The sequence below is a fragment of the Mus musculus genome, chromosome 9, assembly GCF_000001635.26.
Source record: "Mus musculus strain C57BL/6J chromosome 9, GRCm38.p6 C57BL/6J".
Classification (NCBI taxonomy): domain Eukaryota; kingdom Metazoa; phylum Chordata; class Mammalia; order Rodentia; family Muridae; genus Mus; species Mus musculus.
In genome coordinates this window covers 122,253,141-122,272,722 of record NC_000075.6, presented here as the reverse complement: position 1 = coordinate 122,272,722, position 19,582 = coordinate 122,253,141, and the positions used below count along the sequence as shown (strand labels likewise).

The window sequence follows — 19,582 nt, the reverse complement described above, 5'->3', positions numbered from 1 at the left end:
AGAATTAACTTCTATCCCAAACTTCCTTATATTTCTTTTTACTTGGATCCCAGACTGAAATTGTTTATACCAATATAAACATTGTATTTTTATAGGTTTTGATTTCCTGAGAGTGTGTGTCTGTTTTGTTCTATACCGTACTATCTTTTGTTTGACAGGTGCCCAGCTATTGTTTAGACCACTGCTAAATAAGTATGAGAAAGAAACCCTAGAAAACCAGAATTTATACCTTGTTGGTGCCTCCAATGTCCGACTGTTACTGGGGGCAGAAGCAGTCGGTCTGGTGAAGGAATGTACGGACGCTGCCATGCGGGCCTTCACCTATGGAACACGCCACAACTTTAAAGGTTTCCATGGTAAGCAGCAGAATCTTTTCCTACCCCACCGAGCTTGTTACAGAGAATTGTTTGATTCCTAGATCAGGTGCAGCATAGCATCAACTAGTGAGTATCTAGGCTTGGTGGGCCTTAGTCTCTTCTTAACTACTCAGTTCTGCCATTGGGAGCACACAGTAGCCCTTGACCATAGTCAATGAGAGGCCAGGCTGTCGAGGGCCCTTGGGCCATAACATAACCCTCCGTGGAGTAGATGGACACAGAGTGTACCTCATTTCCTTGTTCTAAGTTCAGGAATGAGTGTGCATGGGCTCCCCAGCAAATGTAAGAGTAACTCGAAACCTCACTTCCTGGGTTTTCTGGCTCCTTCTGATGTGGTGGGAGGGTAGGTGTGTCCTCGAATTTACAGGCATCTCAAAGAGAGTATTCTGGAGACAATAGGGCCTTGGGGTCTGTGAAGGAAGATGCTCTGGCTCCTGACAGAGCTTTTGGAATTAGGCCTCTTGGTACTGACTTGCTGTAGAACATTTCCCCTCAGTGACCTGGTGATCTAGGTGACATTTCCCTCAATAACAAGAGTTGTCTGTCAGAGCTGCTGCTTTCCTGCAGACTTCATTCTCCAGGATGCTTGGTTCCAGTCTGTAGTGAGACCCATGGGACAGTTTGGAGGGGCTTTCCCTTTTAAGTCAGCTTGCCCAAAAGGTTAGAAACATTAGTACAGTTCAAGGATGTGCAAGCTCACACAGCGTCACCCCACAATCTTACCTCCCCCATTAAGGAGTACAACCTCTGGCTCTAAGAAAACCCAGGACAGTGTGTGCTGCTGGGCTGCTGGGGCCAGAGGAGGACTGAAATCACTGAAGGCTAAGTTAGCATTCAGAGACGTACCTTATCCTAAAGTGCTTTGCCACCTGACAGTTTTCCAGTTTTGTACTCTGACCTCTCTGTAGGTTGTTTCGGTTTATGACATTTCTATAACAAGCACAACAATGTAAGCATTACCAATCTCAGATTGCTACTAAGAAAGTAACCAGAAAGTTTTGTTGTATTTTAGATAACAATAATGACTTCCTCACCATGGCTGAGTGTCAGTTCATTATCAAACACGAACTTGAGAATCTTAGAGCTAGAGACGAGAAGATGATCCCTGGCTACCCACAGGCCAAACTGTACCCTGGGAAGTCGCTGAGTAAGTCACTATCCACTTGCATCTCTGAGTCTGCTCTTAACTCTGGTTACGACCCATAAATCTGGATTGCTCAGCAAGTTCCTGCCCCGGTATGTTGTGCCTTCACGTCGCCTACTCTCTCTGTCTGTGACTCACCTGGTTCTTGCAGCGTCTGTCCACCGCATGTGCTGTTGTGTGCCTTTGGGATCTTTGGATGGGACAGTTTCTCATTTGCATTTTCACAGTACTGATTTTTTTGGATACCAAGCTTTTCACATTTCATCTGCACGTGATAATAATGTTTCAGGTGCTGGGTCTCTGCCCACCGCCTTCTCCTCAGCCTGTGTTCAGAAAACCCAATCTCTTTCCTAGGATGCAGATTTGCCTTGATTTGATGGCATTTTTCTAAAATTTAATCTTTTTTGACCTTTTGTTTTAAATTTTGGTGTACTTTTTTTTTAGGATGAATTATCTTGACTTTTTAGAAACCTTCCCCCCCCCCCCATACTCCTCAAAGTGAGCTGCAACAGTTGTTTTTGTGTCTTGCAAACTGTATTCTAGATGCCTAGATCAATGGGGGCTTTTACTTTTTAGTATGGTATTAACACACCATGCTCAGGTGGTGGTGGTGCACACCCTTAATCCTAGCACTCTGGGAGGCAGAGGCAGAGGCAGGAGGACCTCTGTGAGTTCAAGTCCAGCCTAGTCTACAGAGTGAGTTCCAGAACAGCCAAAACTACACACAGAGAATTGATGTCTTGAAAAACAAACAAAAAAATATTTTTTATACTCCATAAAGCAAGAAGACACTTCCCTAGGGCAATTTTCACATCCCATGTTTATTTTCCCCAGAGAAGGATCATGAGAAGAAGGGAGACATAACTTTTCAGTATCTGAATGTGAAGACTGGTTGAGGTTTCGTTGGCTCTCCTTCCTGTCCCAGGCAGCCGCCTCCCCAGCGTTTCTCTTCTGAGAGGCACCGGTCTAGAGAACACTGTGGAACAATAGGGACTGTGCACAGACACTTAACTGTTGTTGCAGATGCTTTGCCCATCCAAGCTTCTGGAGTTACTCCAGTGTGTTCCTTTCCTGGGCTGCTTGGTGCCCCACCACGAATCTGTCTTCATATTGATGAGTGTCTAATACCTTTTCTCCACTGCTTTAGTCGTAAAGTAGGAGTGGCTCAGGCATGGCTGTCAGGCCACAGGTGTCTGCGTCTTTGGGGACGAACACACCAAGCTGCTTCCTATGCCTGTTGTCTCTGAGTCACACTCTGGCTTTGCATGAGGTCATCTTTATCAGGACTAGAAAGCTCCCACCTTGTTGCTTGGTTAGACTGCATGTTTGTGAATTTACTGGACTCTGCAGTGTCTGATAGGCTGTGAGGTTTTGCTCTGTGTCATCAGTGTGTGGACAATGGTGTTCTGGTGTGGGCCTATTCTGACCTCTCCTGGTGAACCCTTCTTATCTTATTAACTCCTGATGAACGCCACTTACTGCTTTTTTAAATGATAGGAATATTTTATCTATTTTTATTGTGTTTTTGACCATTTCTATTTGTCCTAAAATTTAATTTTGCCATTTGCTTTTTAAAAATCATTTGTATTTTGTTTTGTTTTCTTGATCAGTCCTAATCCTGGAGATTGTTGACTATGGGGATTCCATCATGTTTCTGAGGATTTGTTGTCTGTAAGGTGTGCTGTTTGCTTGTTTGCTTTTTGCTGTGTAGCTTATTATTTGCTGCAGGAAGATTTTTGGCAGGTTTCCAGTGCAGACTGTATCCTTCACAGTTGCTAATTACTCTTTGTTTCCTTGTTTAGTGTTGGGTAAGGCTGAACTCATTCTGTGTGCCTGTTTTTATTTATCCTTTTGCTGTTAGCTCTGCTGAGGGTCATTTTAGCTGCATCTGGTGTTAGGATTTATGTCTTTCATGCAGCCCAATCTGCAGGCTTTTCTCCTATGGATATTTCCTTGTTGATGCCATTCAGTTCTGTGGCTCTGGTGGTCAAGCTCTGGGCTCTACTCATACCAGGCAAGCCCTCTCCCACTGAAATGTAATTTGGATGTATACTGTTTATTAATGACCTGCTTTCTGTTGGGCTGTTTGATGTGGTGTTGTATTTCACGTTGAAATTGCTTTTTTCTGTGCTTAAGAAGAAGTTTGTACCTCATGGTGTGTCTTGTTATTTTCCTTTTTTCAGTGAAAATGCTAGGTAATGCCAACTTTAAAATACATCCAATCAAATTTAACATAACATTTTCTTAATTTCTTTGACTTCATGTTTGCATTTTTTAACTTATATCAAAAGTTAAATTCTTTTCTCTTTTTTAAATTAATTTTTAGTTGTACAGAAAATGGATGTTGTGATATTTTCATACACATATATTTCTGACTTCATGTTCCCTTTTCCGTGACCCTCCATTGCTGCCCGCCTCCTCCTGGTCACTCTTCAACTGAAAAGTTCCACCTTCTGCTTTCACATTAAATTTAGATTTGCATATGAGAGAAAAGAAGAGATCTGTTGTCATCATTCCCTGCCCCTCCCATGACTTTTTGCTGCCCCCTCTCCATGTTGACCTCTCCCTACCCATTGCTTAGAGGGTCCGAGGGCCAAACTTTTGGAGGCGCTACTTAAGTGGCTATACTTGATCCATTTCTCTGCAGTTCTCTGTAGGTTGGATCATGGAGTCGACCCCAGTATAACCTTGGAGGCACAGATGTGGTGCTGTGGGGACAGGTCCTGTGTGGAAGCAAGTCTCCTCATAGGGAGCAAGCTCTTGGTACTTGGCCAGCTCAACTGTGTCCACCCATTTGGGGACTTCCAGATTCCTGGACTTCTTGATGAAGGCTGCCAGAGCTCTGACAAACCCTGCTGTTTTACATTGTGTGACCTAAGCGCTGCCAGCCGAGGGGAAGACTAGACTGGCTTTTGTGAGTTTTTGTCTTGGGCACCATCTGGGTATCATTTAAGAAAGATGGCCATCATCTGAGGAAGCATTTCCACAACTACCTTTGAAGACTTGGTGGTATTGACTGTGTTCTAGAGGTGTAGATTGTGTGTGTGTGTGTGTGTGTGTGTGTGTGTGTATGCATGTAGGGGGCTCTTATGCACTTTCTGGAACATCAACTGTCCTAGTGGATTGTGTATGTGTAGGCTTTTATGTACCTTCTGCAACATCAACTGTCCTAGACTTATATACAATTTTTTTCACCTGTGTTTCTTTCTCTCTTTGTAACTTTGTTGATTTGGAATTTGTAGTCATTTCATGCTTCCTCACATTGCTCTTTGGAGCAATTCCTTCTGTTCTCTCAGCTCCTGTTTGCATTTTAATTTTGGAGATGTGTTTGCTGGAATCCCTTCACTATATCAGCTTTTCCTCGCATGACACTCAGCACGGAGACTTCCTGGCACTGTGGCTTCCAACACTGACCTCCTGCTGTTACTTCTCTGCCCATTTTTTGCTTTGATTTCTCAGTGCTCTCAGTTTCCCTGTCATGTATCTTTATCAGTTTCTCTGTGATTAGTACTTAATATTATTTTTGTCTTGGGTTTTTGAGTCAGAAGCTCAGTCTAGAGCTGAGACTGGACTCAAATTTGTAGCAATCCTCCTGCTTCAGCCTCCCTCATACTGCAAGTATGAGCCACTGTTCATTTAAAATGAAGCACTGTATCCCCAGATTGGCAATTTTGGAAGGTAGGACATGGGAGGAAGGGGCCAGAGTCTCCAGCAAGAAGCAATGATAGAGAGAGGCTTATACTCTGTCCTGCTGTGAGTTCTCCTGAGGCAGCTGCATTCTATAGAGAGCTCTGGGGAACACTGTTCTTGTAGGGAGCACTATTCTAGGGAGCACTGTTCTTGCAGGGCTTGGCCTTGACTCAGCACCAAAGCTAATGGCCTTCCTCCTGGTGGTAGCTAGCAAGACACTATGGATGTGCACCAAGTATTGGAGGCTCATCCATGCCCCCCTGGGCCCCAGGAACTCTGGAACACCACCACTGTCTGCCTGCTCCATCCAGGTTCAGACTTTTGTTTACCCTCTGTTGACCTTAAAGGCTTTGTTTCATGCTTTGTGTTTTGCATTTGTAAATTTTAGTTTCATAAAACTTTCTTTTTAATGTTTCTGGATCTTTTTGTTTTTAATTTTGTTTCATGAACAAGTAAGTGTTGGTGTCTCCAGTGTTCTAGGTAACCAAGCATCCCACATTCTGTATCAACAGAATGTTGACTGATGTATTTGCAAAAGGATATGTGTAGTCTTTCTCATTCACTTGGCTGTGAGGCATGCTCCAGATACTTCTGGGTGGTGCTGCAGTAGAGTACAGACAGCAAGGTCCTGGCGCTGCTGGAAGCCCCAGCTCTCTCTGTTCCCCTGTACCAATCAGCCAACCACCTAGACATGACCAGTTCTACCTGGAGTTTGCACACTTACTCTGGTGTGTCTCACTGGGAGTATGTTCTTCCCTAAGCCCAGCCTAGCTTCCTGTTTGGCGATGTCATCACAGCTCTTGTGAGCATGAGTTCTCACTGGAGATACTCCAGAACTGTGATGGGAAGAAACCTTGTTTCTTATAAAGTTAGCCCAGCTCAGGTCCTCTGTTACAGTAACAGAAGAGCAGGCTAACATGTGTTCTAACACATGTGACGTCTTTAACATTACATGGCTGTGCTCTAGAAGGCATCAGCATCTTGTTAGGACATCCTCTGTGTGTAAGGATAGACAAAGTGGAGTAGGGGGGTCCCTAAAACCCCAAACACCATAATCAGAAATGTATGTAAGAATATTCAACCATTGAAATATGTGTATATTAGATAACACACAGCACACATGCATGCTCAAACACATGCACATTGTGTTTGGCCACATGAGTTTGTAGTCTTTATTAAACAGGTTGGAAATCAAATGAGAAACACAGGAGACATAGGTATCCCTGGGTGTAGCTGTCTTCCAGTTTGGATGGAAGTAGCCTGCTTACCATGATATCCAGCAGCCACAGGAAGGGGCTGCGCTGGTCACCCCTTGCTGTGGAACCCTCCCTTCCTCAGCTGTCTGCTGTCTGGCCAGATGCTCCGCATTGCACAGAGCCTGTCAGGAGTCCTGGGATCCCTTTGCTTTGGAGGTGAACACATGACGTCAGCCCAAGGCAGCTTTGGAGGTGAACACGTCGAGTCAGCCCGAGGCTGTTGGTATTAGTGCTTTTGCTGCTACGGTGTCCTTCAGACCAGGCCAGCCTTTGATTCCCTTGGATAAGATAGTAGTAATCTGTTTGCCATCTGGTGGCTCTCATGAGTCACTCCAGCATGGAGTGGCTATTGATGTGGAATTATCAGCACTCTGGAAGGAGGGAATCTAACTGAGGTTGCTGCCTTCTTTTGTTAGGCCCAAGCACCATCCTATTTTCCTTTCAAGGTAAGAGTCCTTCCTTGTAATTACAGTCAAAGCTGACAGGAGGAGGCTGGAGGTTTTTAAAGATGCCAGCTCCTATTTTTAGAGCTGAAACCAAAACCCTGCTCTGGCATTGGTAGCGATGAGAAGCTGGCAATTTAGACTTGAAGCCTCTCTAGAGGTTCCATTCACTGTCCTATTTTTGGAGATATACAAGCGGGCCTTTGAGCCTGGTGGAGAGCCTTCCATAATGGAGTTGTCTTGTAGAGAAGAACCCGCAACTTCGGTGCTACAAGCCAGCTCAGACTTCAAACACTGGTGGAGCAGTGGAAAACACTGTGATGGAGAAGACCCTGTTGTCGCTGTGTACCCTACACGAAGGACCAGGACTCGGGTTGTAGGTGGTTAAGTCAGGTTAGCTAAAGAAAAGTCTTCAGAAATCTTAGCATAAAGAACTGACAAAAGGTCTTGACAGCATCCAAAGCTGATAGAACTCAAACCACATGTGTATGTCTTTGCACCCTCAGAGCTGGTCCTTCCGACTGGTTCCTTTTCCAGTCACTAAGAAGGGGACCCTTCACAGTAGCTTGCCCTTTACTTCCCTCCTCCTCTGTGGAGAGTCTGAGTGATGGATTGTAAGAGGACTCATGGGTGAGGAGTTCTCTTTTCCTCCAGCTAACTGAGATCCCATCAGGGTGTGAAAGTGGTAGCCATGACTTTTTAAATGCAAATTCCATTTCATGAACAACCTTGCTCTTCAGCAAGAGACTGTCTCAAAGACTCATGGGAAAAGTGCCCCAGCTCCCCAGCATGGCCTTAGGACTGAGGATCCCTCCACACTGCAGGTGGCTCTCGGTACCTACAGCAGATAAGAGATTCTGGGTCCATTGAGCATGGCCAGGAGGCACTGTTTGTCTTTTCCATATTGTGTGTGAATGTTCCAGTCATACTTGTCACCCAGCCTCATGGAGAAGGAGGAGTGCTGGGAGTGTGAAGTTCCTGTTTGTGGATGTGTCTTGTCCTGAGGTTGGAAAGACAGAAATGAGTGAGGATGCTGCCAACACAGGAGCATCTCATCTGCCTCAGAGGAGGTCCTGTAGCCAGCGAAAATCAGAGTACTGGGGCAGAAGAATTAATTTAAAATTTGCCATTGGTCCTAGAAATCCTATTCTAAGTGTATACAGTAAGAAAGGAGTGAAGACATAGAATAATGTATGTGTAATAATTTCAGGATTTGGGGGAGGGGTGTTGGGGTGCTGGATCAGTGGTTAAGAGTACTGTCTACTCTTCAGAGGTTCCATCTGTAATGGGATTTGATGCCCTCTTCTGTCCTGCAGGCATACAGGCAAACAGAGTACTCGTGTGTATAAATAAATAAATCTTTAAAAAACTTTGATATACCACCACTCAAATGATCAAGAGTACTGTAAGATATGTAAGATGATTCCTGTTTTGTATTTAAACATCAGTATATTTGTACATAAATTTCAGTGTATATCTTGACATCTGGTTACATATCAAATTGCTATTTGTAGTAGCTATTTTTATATAGAGAGAAAAATGGAAAGTTTACATGCTTCTGATTTATAGTTTGTATAGTTTAAAATTTTACTCAACTTTTTTTTTTGTTTGTTTGTTTCTTTGGTTGGTTGGTTGGTTGTTTTGTTTTGTTTTGTTTTGTTTTGTTTTGTTTTTAGAGACAGGGTTTCTCTGTGTAGCCCTGGCTGTCCTGGATCTCACTCTGTAGACTAGGCTGGCCTTGAACTCAGAAATCCGCCTGCCTCTGCCTTCCGAGTGCTGGTATTACAGGCATACGCACCACGGCCAGACTTTTACTCAACTTGTACTGCTTTCATAGTGAGAGAACATAGTAAAGATATTTCTAGACTGAAGTACATCGTCCACGTTCAGAGCTGTTGGGGCAGCTGTGATGTGACCCTGCACAGGAAACTGCCACCTCGGTGCTGAGGTGTCCTTGCACTGTTTGCTGAAGGCATCCTAAGCCATGCTGGTGTCTTAGGTAGTTCTCACGCTTCCTCCGCAGTGAGGAGACTGCTCACGTCTGGCATCGTGACCCAAGTGTTCCCGCTGCATGACACTGAAGCCCTGAAGAAGCTGGAGGACACGTGGTACACTCGGTTTGCTCTCAAGTACCAGCCCATAGGTATGTGTCACTGCCTGTGTTCACTGATGAAGCCGCCATCTGCCCGATCAGTGGATCAGTGCTTTCCTGCCAGTGCTTAGCAGCTGCACGGACAAGGAGATGGCTTGGTGGCTTTGTTCCTTTTAAAATCTCATGTAGGCTTTGGCTAAATTTGATCTACAACATAGGCAGTTCAGAGCAGCTGTTGTGAATATACATCTTCTAAAATAAGATCTCATTTGTTTTTAGGTGTGTGTGTGTGTGTGTGTGTGTGTGTGTGTGTGTGTGTGTGTGTAGGTGAGGTTGGGGCTGTCATGTGCATGTAGGTGCCTGCAGAGGCCAGCAGAGGGCATCAGGGCCTGGAGCTACAGTGATGGCAATTCTGAGCTGCCTGCAGGATGTAGTCTAGAGTGAACATGGGTCCTGTGCAAGACCAGCATGCACTCTTAACTGCCAAGCTGTCTCTCCAACAAAGGTGAACCATGTCTTCATATGAGGATAGCTTGACTGAATATTTAGTATTTGAAATTTTCTATTCCCAGGGAGGGGGCCAAGCTATGCTTAAGTTGAGTCAGACTCAATCCTTTATTTTCTGTGAATAAGAGTAACTTTCCTGGTATATATTGAATATTACTTTATGGAAAGCTCCATCAATATTAATGTTTAAACATTTTGGGTCGGTTATGTGTTTGAGTAAACTCTTCTTTTCAGTGCTGGAGATTAAATGTTGAGCATGCTAGGCAAATGCTCTACCACTGAGCACACACGGCCTTTGCTAAGATTTTCTCTTTTCTTTTCTTCTCTTTTCTTTTCTTTTCGTTTCATTTCATTTCGTTTCGTTTCTTTTTCTTTTTTCTTTTCTCTCTCTCTCCTTTTTTTTTTTTTTTTTTTTGACAGTGTTTCTCTGTATAGCCCTGGCTGTCCTAGAACTCACTCTGTAGACCAGGCTGTCCTCTAACTCAGAAGTCCACCTGCCTCTGCCTCCCAAGTGCTGAGATTACAGGCGTACGCACCGCTCCCAGCCTTTGCTAAGACTTTAAGCATGGAGACAGTATTCACGTTGGAGCTTCATTCAGTGTTGTTGTCATCTCATTTTCTTTAAAGCACATTTTTAAATTTTATTTTAAGAGAAGCCTTCTTTCTATATTTTGTTCCTAATCTTCATTTCCACAACCAACTATTTACAGTGTTGAACAAGAAGTTTAAAGATTGAACGCTAGTGAGATGGCCAGGGGTTAGGATGCCTTGCTGCTCCTGCAGGGGCCTTGACTTTGTTTCCGGCAAGTCATGTTGGATGGCTTGCAACCATTTACAACTCCAGCTTCAGGGAGACCAGGCACCCTCTTCCCACCTCCGAGGGCACTGTACTGTAACTCCAGTCCCAGGGGATCTGTGATACCTCACTCTGGCTTCTGTGGGCACTGTATGCATGTAGTGTTCGTGCATACGTTCAGACATACACATATACATAAACTACACTAAACTTAAAACTAGAAAGCTAGTAAAATCCAGTATATAATTAAGAACTAGTTCCTCTCACGTGCCACCCTCCCCCCGCCCCCACTCCCTCATCCCATTCTTGTTCCAGCTTAGCTGCTCTGAGGCCCAGGGATTGATTCCTCACATGGCCAAGGTTAGCAGAGCTGCTGTATGAATGGCCTCTTTGGTTTGTCAGCAGGCTGCCCAGGCTACCTCCTGACCAATACTCATATGAAGGTGTGCACAAACATCCTTGTCTCAATTTGGGAAGAAAGTATCTGTTAGATGAAGGGCAAATAAGGGTGAAACTGAGGTAAGGCCCCTGACAGAGTCACTTCAGCAGCTGATGCCTGAGCTGTGAACTTGGGAAATGCAAGGCCTGTCGGGCTGGCAGGTGGGGTTTGTGCTGCATGCAGGGTAGAGGTGGTACCCCACACAGGATGGGGATGGAGGTGTAAAGGGTCAGCAACCACTGAAAACACACATCTGCTTATGCTGTGGTAAGGTGGCCGTCTTTGGTGGCCTGTACCTTCAGCCCTCCCCTTCTTTCCCCTGCAGACAGCATTCGTAGCTACTTTGGGGAGACAATTGCTCTGTACTTCGGGTTCCTGGAGTACTTCACCTTTGCCTTAATCCCCATGGCCATCATTGGACTGCCCTACTACCTGTTTGTGTGGGAAGACTACGACAAGTATGTCATCTTTGCCTCGTTCAACCTCATATGGTCCACAGTGATCCTGGAGGTGTGGAAGCGTGGCTGTGCCAACATGACCTATCGCTGGGGGACTCTGGTCATGAAGAGGCAGTTTGAGGAGCCCCGGCCAGGGTTTCATGGAGTCCTTGGCATCAATTCAGTCACGGGCCGGGAGGAGCCCCTCTACTCGAGCTACAAGAGACAACTGCGCATCTACCTAGTCTCTCTGCCATTTGTGTGCCTCTGCCTTTATTTCTCCCTTTATGTCATGATGATCTACTTTGACATGGAGGACTGGGCCTTGAGTCTCCACGAGGACAGTGGGTCTGAGTGGACCAGCCTTCTGCTGTATGTACCCAGCATTGTTTATGCCGTTGTGATTGAGATCATGAACCGCCTCTATCGATATGCTGCCGAGTTCCTAACATCTTGGGGTAAGCCTCCACACTTCGTCCCACATCTCCTTGCCTTTAAGAAGTGTTGCTTGAGGTCAGAGGGTCAGGGAGCAATGACTCAGCTGGTAAAGGCACTGTCCTTCATTCTGAGGACTGAATTTTATTCCCAAGACCTACATAGCAGAAGGAGAGAACCAGCCGTGACCTACACCATACACACACACACACACACACACACACACACACACACACACACACACACAGAGCTGTACACACATGCACACATACGTAGCACTCATACATGCTACACAAAATAAAAGTAAAAGATTAAGTTGTTGCTTAGATGTTTGGGCTCACACAACTGAAGAGTAGATAGCATTCCTCTGGGCTTGCTATGGAGACCTAAGACACAGCTCACCTGTGACCTTCACTCATCTTCAGACTATGACTCCATAGTGCTCTTATCCAATGCACCATGCCAGGTTCTGGGTGCCTATGAACATTAGGTTCTCATCTCACCTTCTGGTGTACTGTGAATTAGCAACTCTTCTATGCTTTTGTGGATCAGGAGGTATTGATGTTTACCAAGGCACCAACACTATACAGTATAGTCAGGGTAGTTCAAGCATATCTGTGTTAAACCTGTCCAATACCATAACATTGTATGTCACGCTGAGGGTAAAATAAAACTTCTCCAGAGCAGCTGAGATTTGCGTCCCACCGTCATTGGCGGCAGCTCAAGGGTAGGTGGGCATGTATGCATGCCTGGAAAAAAGAACCAGGATAGAGTTTAAAAGGTCATAGGTCATTCAGTATTTGTCCATGCAAGCAAATGTGTTGTGTTATCCTGTGGGAAGAGGTCTGGACCTTAACTTAGTAGATGCAACGTTGTTAAGTTTCTGTCTGTTCTCTAGTAACAGCGGCCAGTTTTCTCGGGGCTTTCTTTGTATTGGGTCATATGTTCTGATATACACAGCCACACAAGGCAGCAGCCAATCCCTACAGTAGGGCAGGAGGCTGCAAAGCAGGAGGTAGCATGGATGGCCTGAGGTCAGGTAGTGTATACTAGTGAAGGCCAGTCCTCACTGCAGGAGTCCCTCAAGATGTTTTCTGTTCCTACTTCTGTTGTCTTGGGGCCACTATACAATGTCTCTATTTCTAGGTGAGGCTAGAATCTGAATTCAAGTTGTTCCTGTCCAAGGCTCCACACAGAGATGTGCTGCTTCCTGCATAGCCATTTTACAGTACAGTAGAGGCTCTTTTGTGGGATAGCTGGGTGTAGACTCATTTGCCAACACTTCCCAGATTTCTTTTTCCCATATCTAAAAAAAAAAAAAAAAAAAAAAAAAACATCCCCAACCACAATGCTATTTCAGTGGATGAGAGCGTGCCCTTATTGATGTTCTTGGATGGCTGTGACTGACAGCCGGAGATGCCGGGGCCTCTGAGCACAGTCCCACTAATTTGCCCCATGACAGCACACCTACAGTGCTTCTTGTCTGAGATAGTCTTCTTTCCTCTTCACATTATAGAGAATCACAGATTGGAATCTGCCTACCAGAATCATCTCGTTCTGAAAGTGTTGGTGGTAAGTGTTAATATCTTCTAGGCCATGGCGTCTCTCAGCCAGCGCTGCCCTGCTACCTCCTGGTGTGGGACAAAGGTTCAAGTCTGCGGGCACAAAGTGACTCCAGGTCTGGGCTCCTCAGTGTAGTAGTGTCTTTCTGCCATGGTTGCCTGGGTCCCAGCATCTCCATAGGGCAGCAGTCTGAGGCTCCATGTAAGGAAAAGGAGAGCAGGCCCTGCAGGTGCTGCTGACCTAGAGAATGCTTGCAGAGCAGACTTTGTACATCACAGCAGGGAGCCTGGCTGTCCCTGTGTGGGACAGGGTGCAGGGCCCTGATCTCTTCCCAGGTGGGCACTGCTGGGTGAGACTGGAGGGGCTCTGTGCAGTTCCTCCTCATCCCTGCTCTTGTCCTTAGCTCTGTGCTTTGAACCCCTCTCACCTCTGGAGTTGATAGTTGAGTTCAGGCCTGAGGGGAAAGGGAAGCGCCCCAAAGTCCCTGTCTGCGGCAGTTTTAGATGGATTGTGCTGCTTCAGAGCTCTTCACACTGTTGTCTTCTTTGGCAGTTCAACTTCCTGAATTGCTTCGCCTCACTCTTCTACATTGCCTTTGTCCTGAAGGACATGAAGCTTTTGCGCCAGGTGAGTGTGTAACGGGATGCTGAGGGAAGGCTGTGCTTTATGCTTTATTTTGTCTGTTTTTATTCCCCTTTAAAGAATAAGCATTAGGCTGGGCGTGGTGGCACATGCCTTTAATCCCAGCACTTGGGAGGCAGAGGCAGGCGAATTTCTGAGTTCGAGGCCAGCCTGGTCTACAGAGTGAGTTCCAGGACAGCCAGGAATACACAGAGAAACCATGTCTCGCAAAAACCAAAACAAACAAACAAACAAAAAGAATAAGCATTAGTACCTGCTCAGTGTATTATGCTTAGCAGAGAAGTTAGTTAAGTGACTTTCCCAAGGCAGTTCTGATTACACGGGTGTCCGAAGTCTGTGATCTGTGGTCAGTGATGTGGGTGGTTAGGATAACCTTTCACAGGTCTTGCAAATTTCATTTTTGCATTAATAACATGTTATACCTGAAAGAATAGTAGGTCCTGTGTGGTGCTGCTTCATGTCTGAAATGTTTGACAGAGTCCTGCCTGCATTTATAGTATCATAGTTTCTGGATCATATAAAACCAGTAACTAATAAAACTAATAAATTGAATTCAAAGTATTAATTTTTCTCTTAAAAATATGTATTTTGTTTGTATGAGTTCTGGGCCACATGTATACTTATATGCCAAATACCTGATGCCAAGGTGGGGGTGGGGAGACAGACGAGGGCATCAGATCCCCTGTAGCAGGAATTACAGATGATTGTGAGCTGCCATGTCTGCCATGTGGTGCTGGAATTGAACCCTCATCCTCTGGAAGAACAGCCAGTGCTCTTTACCACTCGCTATCTCTGCAGTCCTTCAAAGTATTGATTTCTTCTGTATGTGCATACACATATGCATACAGAGGCAAGTCTAATGTTGGGTTTTTCTTGATTACTTTCCACTTTATTTTTTTGAGATATGGTCTCTCACTAAACCTGGAGTTTGTTAATTCAGCAGGACCAGCTAGTGAGCCCCAAGGGTCTTCCTGTCTCTGCCTCCCCAGCACTGGGATGCTGGCAGTAACCACCATGTCCATCTCTTTATTCAGGGAGTCTGAACTCAGGTCCTCATGCTTGCACAGCAGGCATTGCACTGATGGAGTCATCTCCATAGCTCACACTTCTAAAATACTTTAGTCAACAGTGATCCCCACCCTGTGAAACCTGGAGTTTTGTAGTAACATGCTATAGTTGGGTAAAATGACAAAGATTGCCATCACAATGTCAGGTTAACTTACTTTCCCAAGAACTCTGGATTGCCTACCAGCCGGCCACCCACCCATCCATCCACTCATCCATCCAACCATCCATCCATCCATCCATCCATTCATTCATTCATCCATCCATCCATCCATCCATCCATCCATCCATCCATCCATCCATCCACCATTTATCTAAGGCAGCGTCTCACTATGAAGGGTCCTGGGTGGCCTAGAACTCGATATGTAGACCAAGCCTCCCTCTGCTTCCAGACTGTCAGGATTAAAGTCATGTCCCACCACACCTAGCCCAGCTGGTTTCTTCTGATATTCTTCATGAGTTAGAAACCTTGCATTCACACCCAGCTCTCTAATGCTCATGTTTGTGACATCATATGATCTGATTGTAGTGTTGGAGGATGGTACATGTTGTGGTTTTGCTCTGTTCTTGCTGAGTTGACACTCATGCTTCTCCTTAGAGCTTGGCCACACTCCTGATCACCTCCCAGATTCTGAACCAAGTCGTAGAATCTCTTCTTCCTTACTGGCTGCAGCGGAAGTACTGTGCGAGGGTAAAGCGGAAGGTTCAGGCATTAAAGTCTGAGGTCGACACAACCTTGTATGAGCAAGTCCTCCTGGAGAAGGAAATGGGAACGTACCTGGTAAGTGCAGTATTGTTGAGTTATACTTTAGTGAACGTGTATGAGCGTGTGCTGTGAGCTCATTGTCTCCAATGTGCCATGCTTCCCTCTAAGAGCACTGCAGCGGGCTCCCTCAGCAGGAGCCACTTTGACATTAGAAAGATAGAACTATGCGTTAAGATGCCTGTGTTGACTCTTTAACACCAGAGGGTGAGGGTGGAAGATTACCTGGCTGTTTCACACAGAGAGGTGCAGGGACGGGTGCTCTAGTGTGACAGTGCACAGGAGAGATGGTCCCTGAAGCAGCAGAATTGCTCACCCATGACTATTAGGACATCAGATTAGTGCCATTATAGGTTATTAGTTTATGTGTTGTGTTCGAGAGAGTCTGTCCAACATGGAGTCAAAGATCAACTTCAGGAGGTCAGTTCCCACCTCCCACTCAGTCAAGGCAGAGTTTCTTATATCTGCTGCTCCGCATACCCCAGGCTAGCTTAGCTGGCTGAGAGCTTCCACGCCTTCTGTGTCTGCCTCTTGTCTCACAATGGGAGTGTGGGAGTTACAGATGTGTGTCATGGATCCTGCTTTCTGAGTGGGATGGATTTGGGGACTGAGTGGGTCGTGAAGCCTAAGAGTGTCCTTGTTCTGTGTTGTCATTGTCTCTGCCCCAGGACAGCTCCAGAAGACTTCCCAGTTGTTTTGAGGAAATGCACGTGGATTATTAGAGGTTTAGTTGCTTGTAATAAAAACCTCTAGCTCATGAAAACCTAACTCATCCTCCACTCTTATCTGCTGACAAGCTCTGAACCAAATTTGCCACCCTCTCAGGTCTCTCTGTTGCTTTCTCTAGGCTCATTGTGTGCTGTACAGACCACACACACACACACACACACACACACACACACACACACACACACATACTCCTTTACACTCACTCATATACGCACACTCACACACACTCATACTCACTGTCACTCAGCACACTCACACACTTCTTTACTCACATACTCACTCACACACACACATTCAAACTCACTCACACACTCTCACTCTCACACACTCATTGATTCACGCTCACACAGTCACACACACTCATTCACACTCATACTCACTCAACTCAGTTCTTCCTCATTTGAGAATGAATGGCCATAGGGACACCCAGAATCTTCACACTGATCTCTCTTGTACTCTCACATCTTCTTCCTTTAGGAAGCACAACAGCAGTGTGACCGTAGCCCACTTTTGTGTGTGATAGCACAAACACTAGAATTATCCTGAGCAGAAATGGACAGTGCAGTCCTGTTGTTGGTTAGTAACCAAACCAGGAAGTGGGTCCTAGCCTCTGCCTCTTTGGTTCTGAGTCTGTGCTTACCAACTTGCTTCTTACTGAAGTCAGAAGTCTTGGCATCAGATGCTCCCTGGCTGCCATGCAGGAGTCTGAAGTGTTATTGTGAGTTTGGAAGAAGGAAGTTTGTCAGAGTCTAAACTATTAAACTATTGTGAAACATGGCTTCCCCCTTCACTATAGAAAACTGGGAAAATTTCAAACAGAGTAGGCAAGGAAAATGAAGCTTCTGCCTCTTGGGCTACGGTGGTCCCTGGCTGTCCTGACCTCTGACCTACTCAAAGCTTCCGTGTCCATTGCTGCCCCTCCCTTGCACCCAGTGCTTTGGGCCATCTCCCAGCAAGCTCACTGTGAAGAAGCTGGCGAGGGTTGTGCCTGGATGTTGATCTTCTCTTAAAACATTTTCTGATTTGCAAAATGCAATTACTTTTAAGGGTTCTTTATTTATGTGAATATATTGTTATTTCAGTGAATCAATTTTTCATTCTTAATTTCTAGCAGAACTCATGGAAGGATGGTCTTTCCCCTCACTCCCTTCTCACAGCAGTCAGCCTCTGTGATCATTCAGTGTGGTTTTGCTGGTGTGCTTATGCTGGGCCACACTGAGCTGGGTTGTCCTGTGGCAGGTGGGGTCTTCCATCCGCTCACATTGGTGGCAGACTTCAAACGAGTTTTTCTGTTTTAAAGTGACTGGTTTTCTGCGGGCACGTGCTCTGAAGCTGTGCCCGCTGCTGCTCTAGCCCTGTGTGTGGACGGTGTCAGACTTTGTCTTTTCCCAGCAGGCCTGCTGAGCTTCCCAGCATGCCCAGCATTTCCCATGATCCTGCTGGGCTTTCAGCATGCACAACTCTGTTTTCTTCCTTCTTCCTGACTCCACCTTGTCACTGTTGGCTGTTGTGTTTGTTTTGTGTTTTGGAGACATTTAAAATACCTTGTTTTGTAAGAGTTTTAAATCATGAATAATATTGAACCATTTTCTTTCTGTTGTGATTATTATCTCTTTAATTGTCTTATCATGTTGCTACACTGCTCAGCGGGAATTTGCTAAGATTTTATTTTGTGTTGAGACCATAAGCTACTCATCTCCCTTTCTCCATCCTGGAGGCTGAGGCCTCATTTTATTGACCATGGAACATGAGTTTGGCATCGGTCCCTGCCCCATGGCCTTCATTCCATGCCTGCTTTCCTTGAGAGTTGGTTTGGCACTGGGTACATACACTCAGTAGGGATGGGGTAGGAAAGGAGTCATTGGGCTGGGCCCCTGGAACCTGGACTTTGTCTTCAGATATTAATGAATTAGGAATGTGAGATCACGATTTTGACTGACATCCCATAACCATTCTACATGTCAACTCTTAAGGCTGCCATCAGGTGGTCTTTGCTGGCCTTCACCTAAGAGGTCAGGGAGTCTTGGGCTTGTGTTTGCTTTGCTAAGTTTGTATTTTTCTCTTCTTGCTCTTGGGTTTACCTGGTGCTGCCTCACAGTCTCTCCTAAGTGTAAATGTACTGGCAGTGAGCATGTGGGCACCTAGAGTCACCTAGAACTGCAGTGGGCTCCCTAGCTAGCCCTTTGGGGTATGAGGAAGGGCCCCCTGAAGTGGACTCTCACATGCCAGAAGCCACCCAGCCCACTGTGGCATCAGGAGGGGGTTTTCTGAGCAAGGGACCCTAACATTTCAGAAGCCATTCAACTGTCTCTTTTGAGGAAACTGTACATCTATATGATCACGACAGCATGATTCCAAATGTGAAAACAGAACATGTAATAGAACACACACACACACACACACACACACACACACACACACACACACCCCACACACACTTACTCTCACGCGGTTGGGGGAGGGGTCTTCTAGTGGCAGTGGTTGAGTTACCTATTCTCTGAGGTGTGTTGTCTTTGTTTTGGTTAGGGCTTTCTATGCTCACTCATCAAGCTGACAGCTCTTCCTCAGCCATGCTGTGGGCAAAGGTCAGATGTAGGACTGTAGGATGTGCATGTGTGCATGCTCATATGGACCAGAGGACAACTTACAAGAGTTGGTCCTCTCTTTCCATCATAGGAATTTTGGAAGCAAATTCAGGTCTCTGACCTTAGCATCAGGCTCCTTCACCCGGTGTAACATCTTCCCAGCTCATTGTCACTTTCTAGTTAAGGTCTGGGCATCTTGAGTGCCTATGGATAAGGATCCGTCCTCCCCCTTGAGTGTGTATCTATGAAGCTTTGGCTGTCCTTGAACTCAGAGATCTGCCTGCCTCTGCCTCCTGAGTGTTGGGATTAAAGATGGCTAGCAAGGATACATCTTTTGGATCATTAAAAACAACATGTTTAGATTTGGTGTTGTTTGTCTTGTGTTGGTTCAAGTGGATATCATCAGTTTAATGGTTTATATGTGAGGAAATGGGTAAATAATTTTTGATTCCTTATTTCAGCAACTTAGTGCAAAATAACTTTTAAATTTGTATGACTTTGTGGTTGAGAAGAAAGGATTGGCATAGATCCTGAGTCCTTTAGTAGCTAAAAGCCATCCCCTGCCCCTTTGCTAGCATTGGCGCGGTTATTCCCGTGTGACACTGAGCAATGCCTCTGT

General features: G+C 45.6%; 1 protein-coding gene across 6 annotated transcripts in view; it reads left to right on the top strand.

Moving 5' to 3' along the window:
- The window catches only part of Ano10 (anoctamin 10), a 118,571-nt gene that overhangs the window by 21,722 nt on the left and 77,267 nt on the right, over positions 1 to 19,582 (top strand). For 3 of the 6 annotated variants that reach the window (NM_133979.3, XM_011242929.3, XM_011242928.3), the window contains exons 3-9: positions 159 to 356; positions 1,390 to 1,524; positions 8,934 to 9,053; positions 11,070 to 11,639; positions 13,133 to 13,188; positions 13,732 to 13,806; positions 15,485 to 15,667. In NM_133979.3, the coding sequence (NP_598740.1) occupies positions 159 to 356; positions 1,390 to 1,524; positions 8,934 to 9,053; positions 11,070 to 11,639; positions 13,133 to 13,188; positions 13,732 to 13,806; positions 15,485 to 15,667 (1,337 nt within the window). Of the gene's footprint in view, positions 1 to 158; positions 357 to 1,389; positions 1,614 to 8,933; positions 9,054 to 11,069; positions 11,640 to 13,132; positions 13,189 to 13,731; positions 13,807 to 15,484; positions 15,668 to 19,582 lie in introns of all 6 variants that reach the window. The other 3 variants (XM_030243941.1, XM_017313064.2, NM_001271873.1) reach the window with 2 other exon arrangements.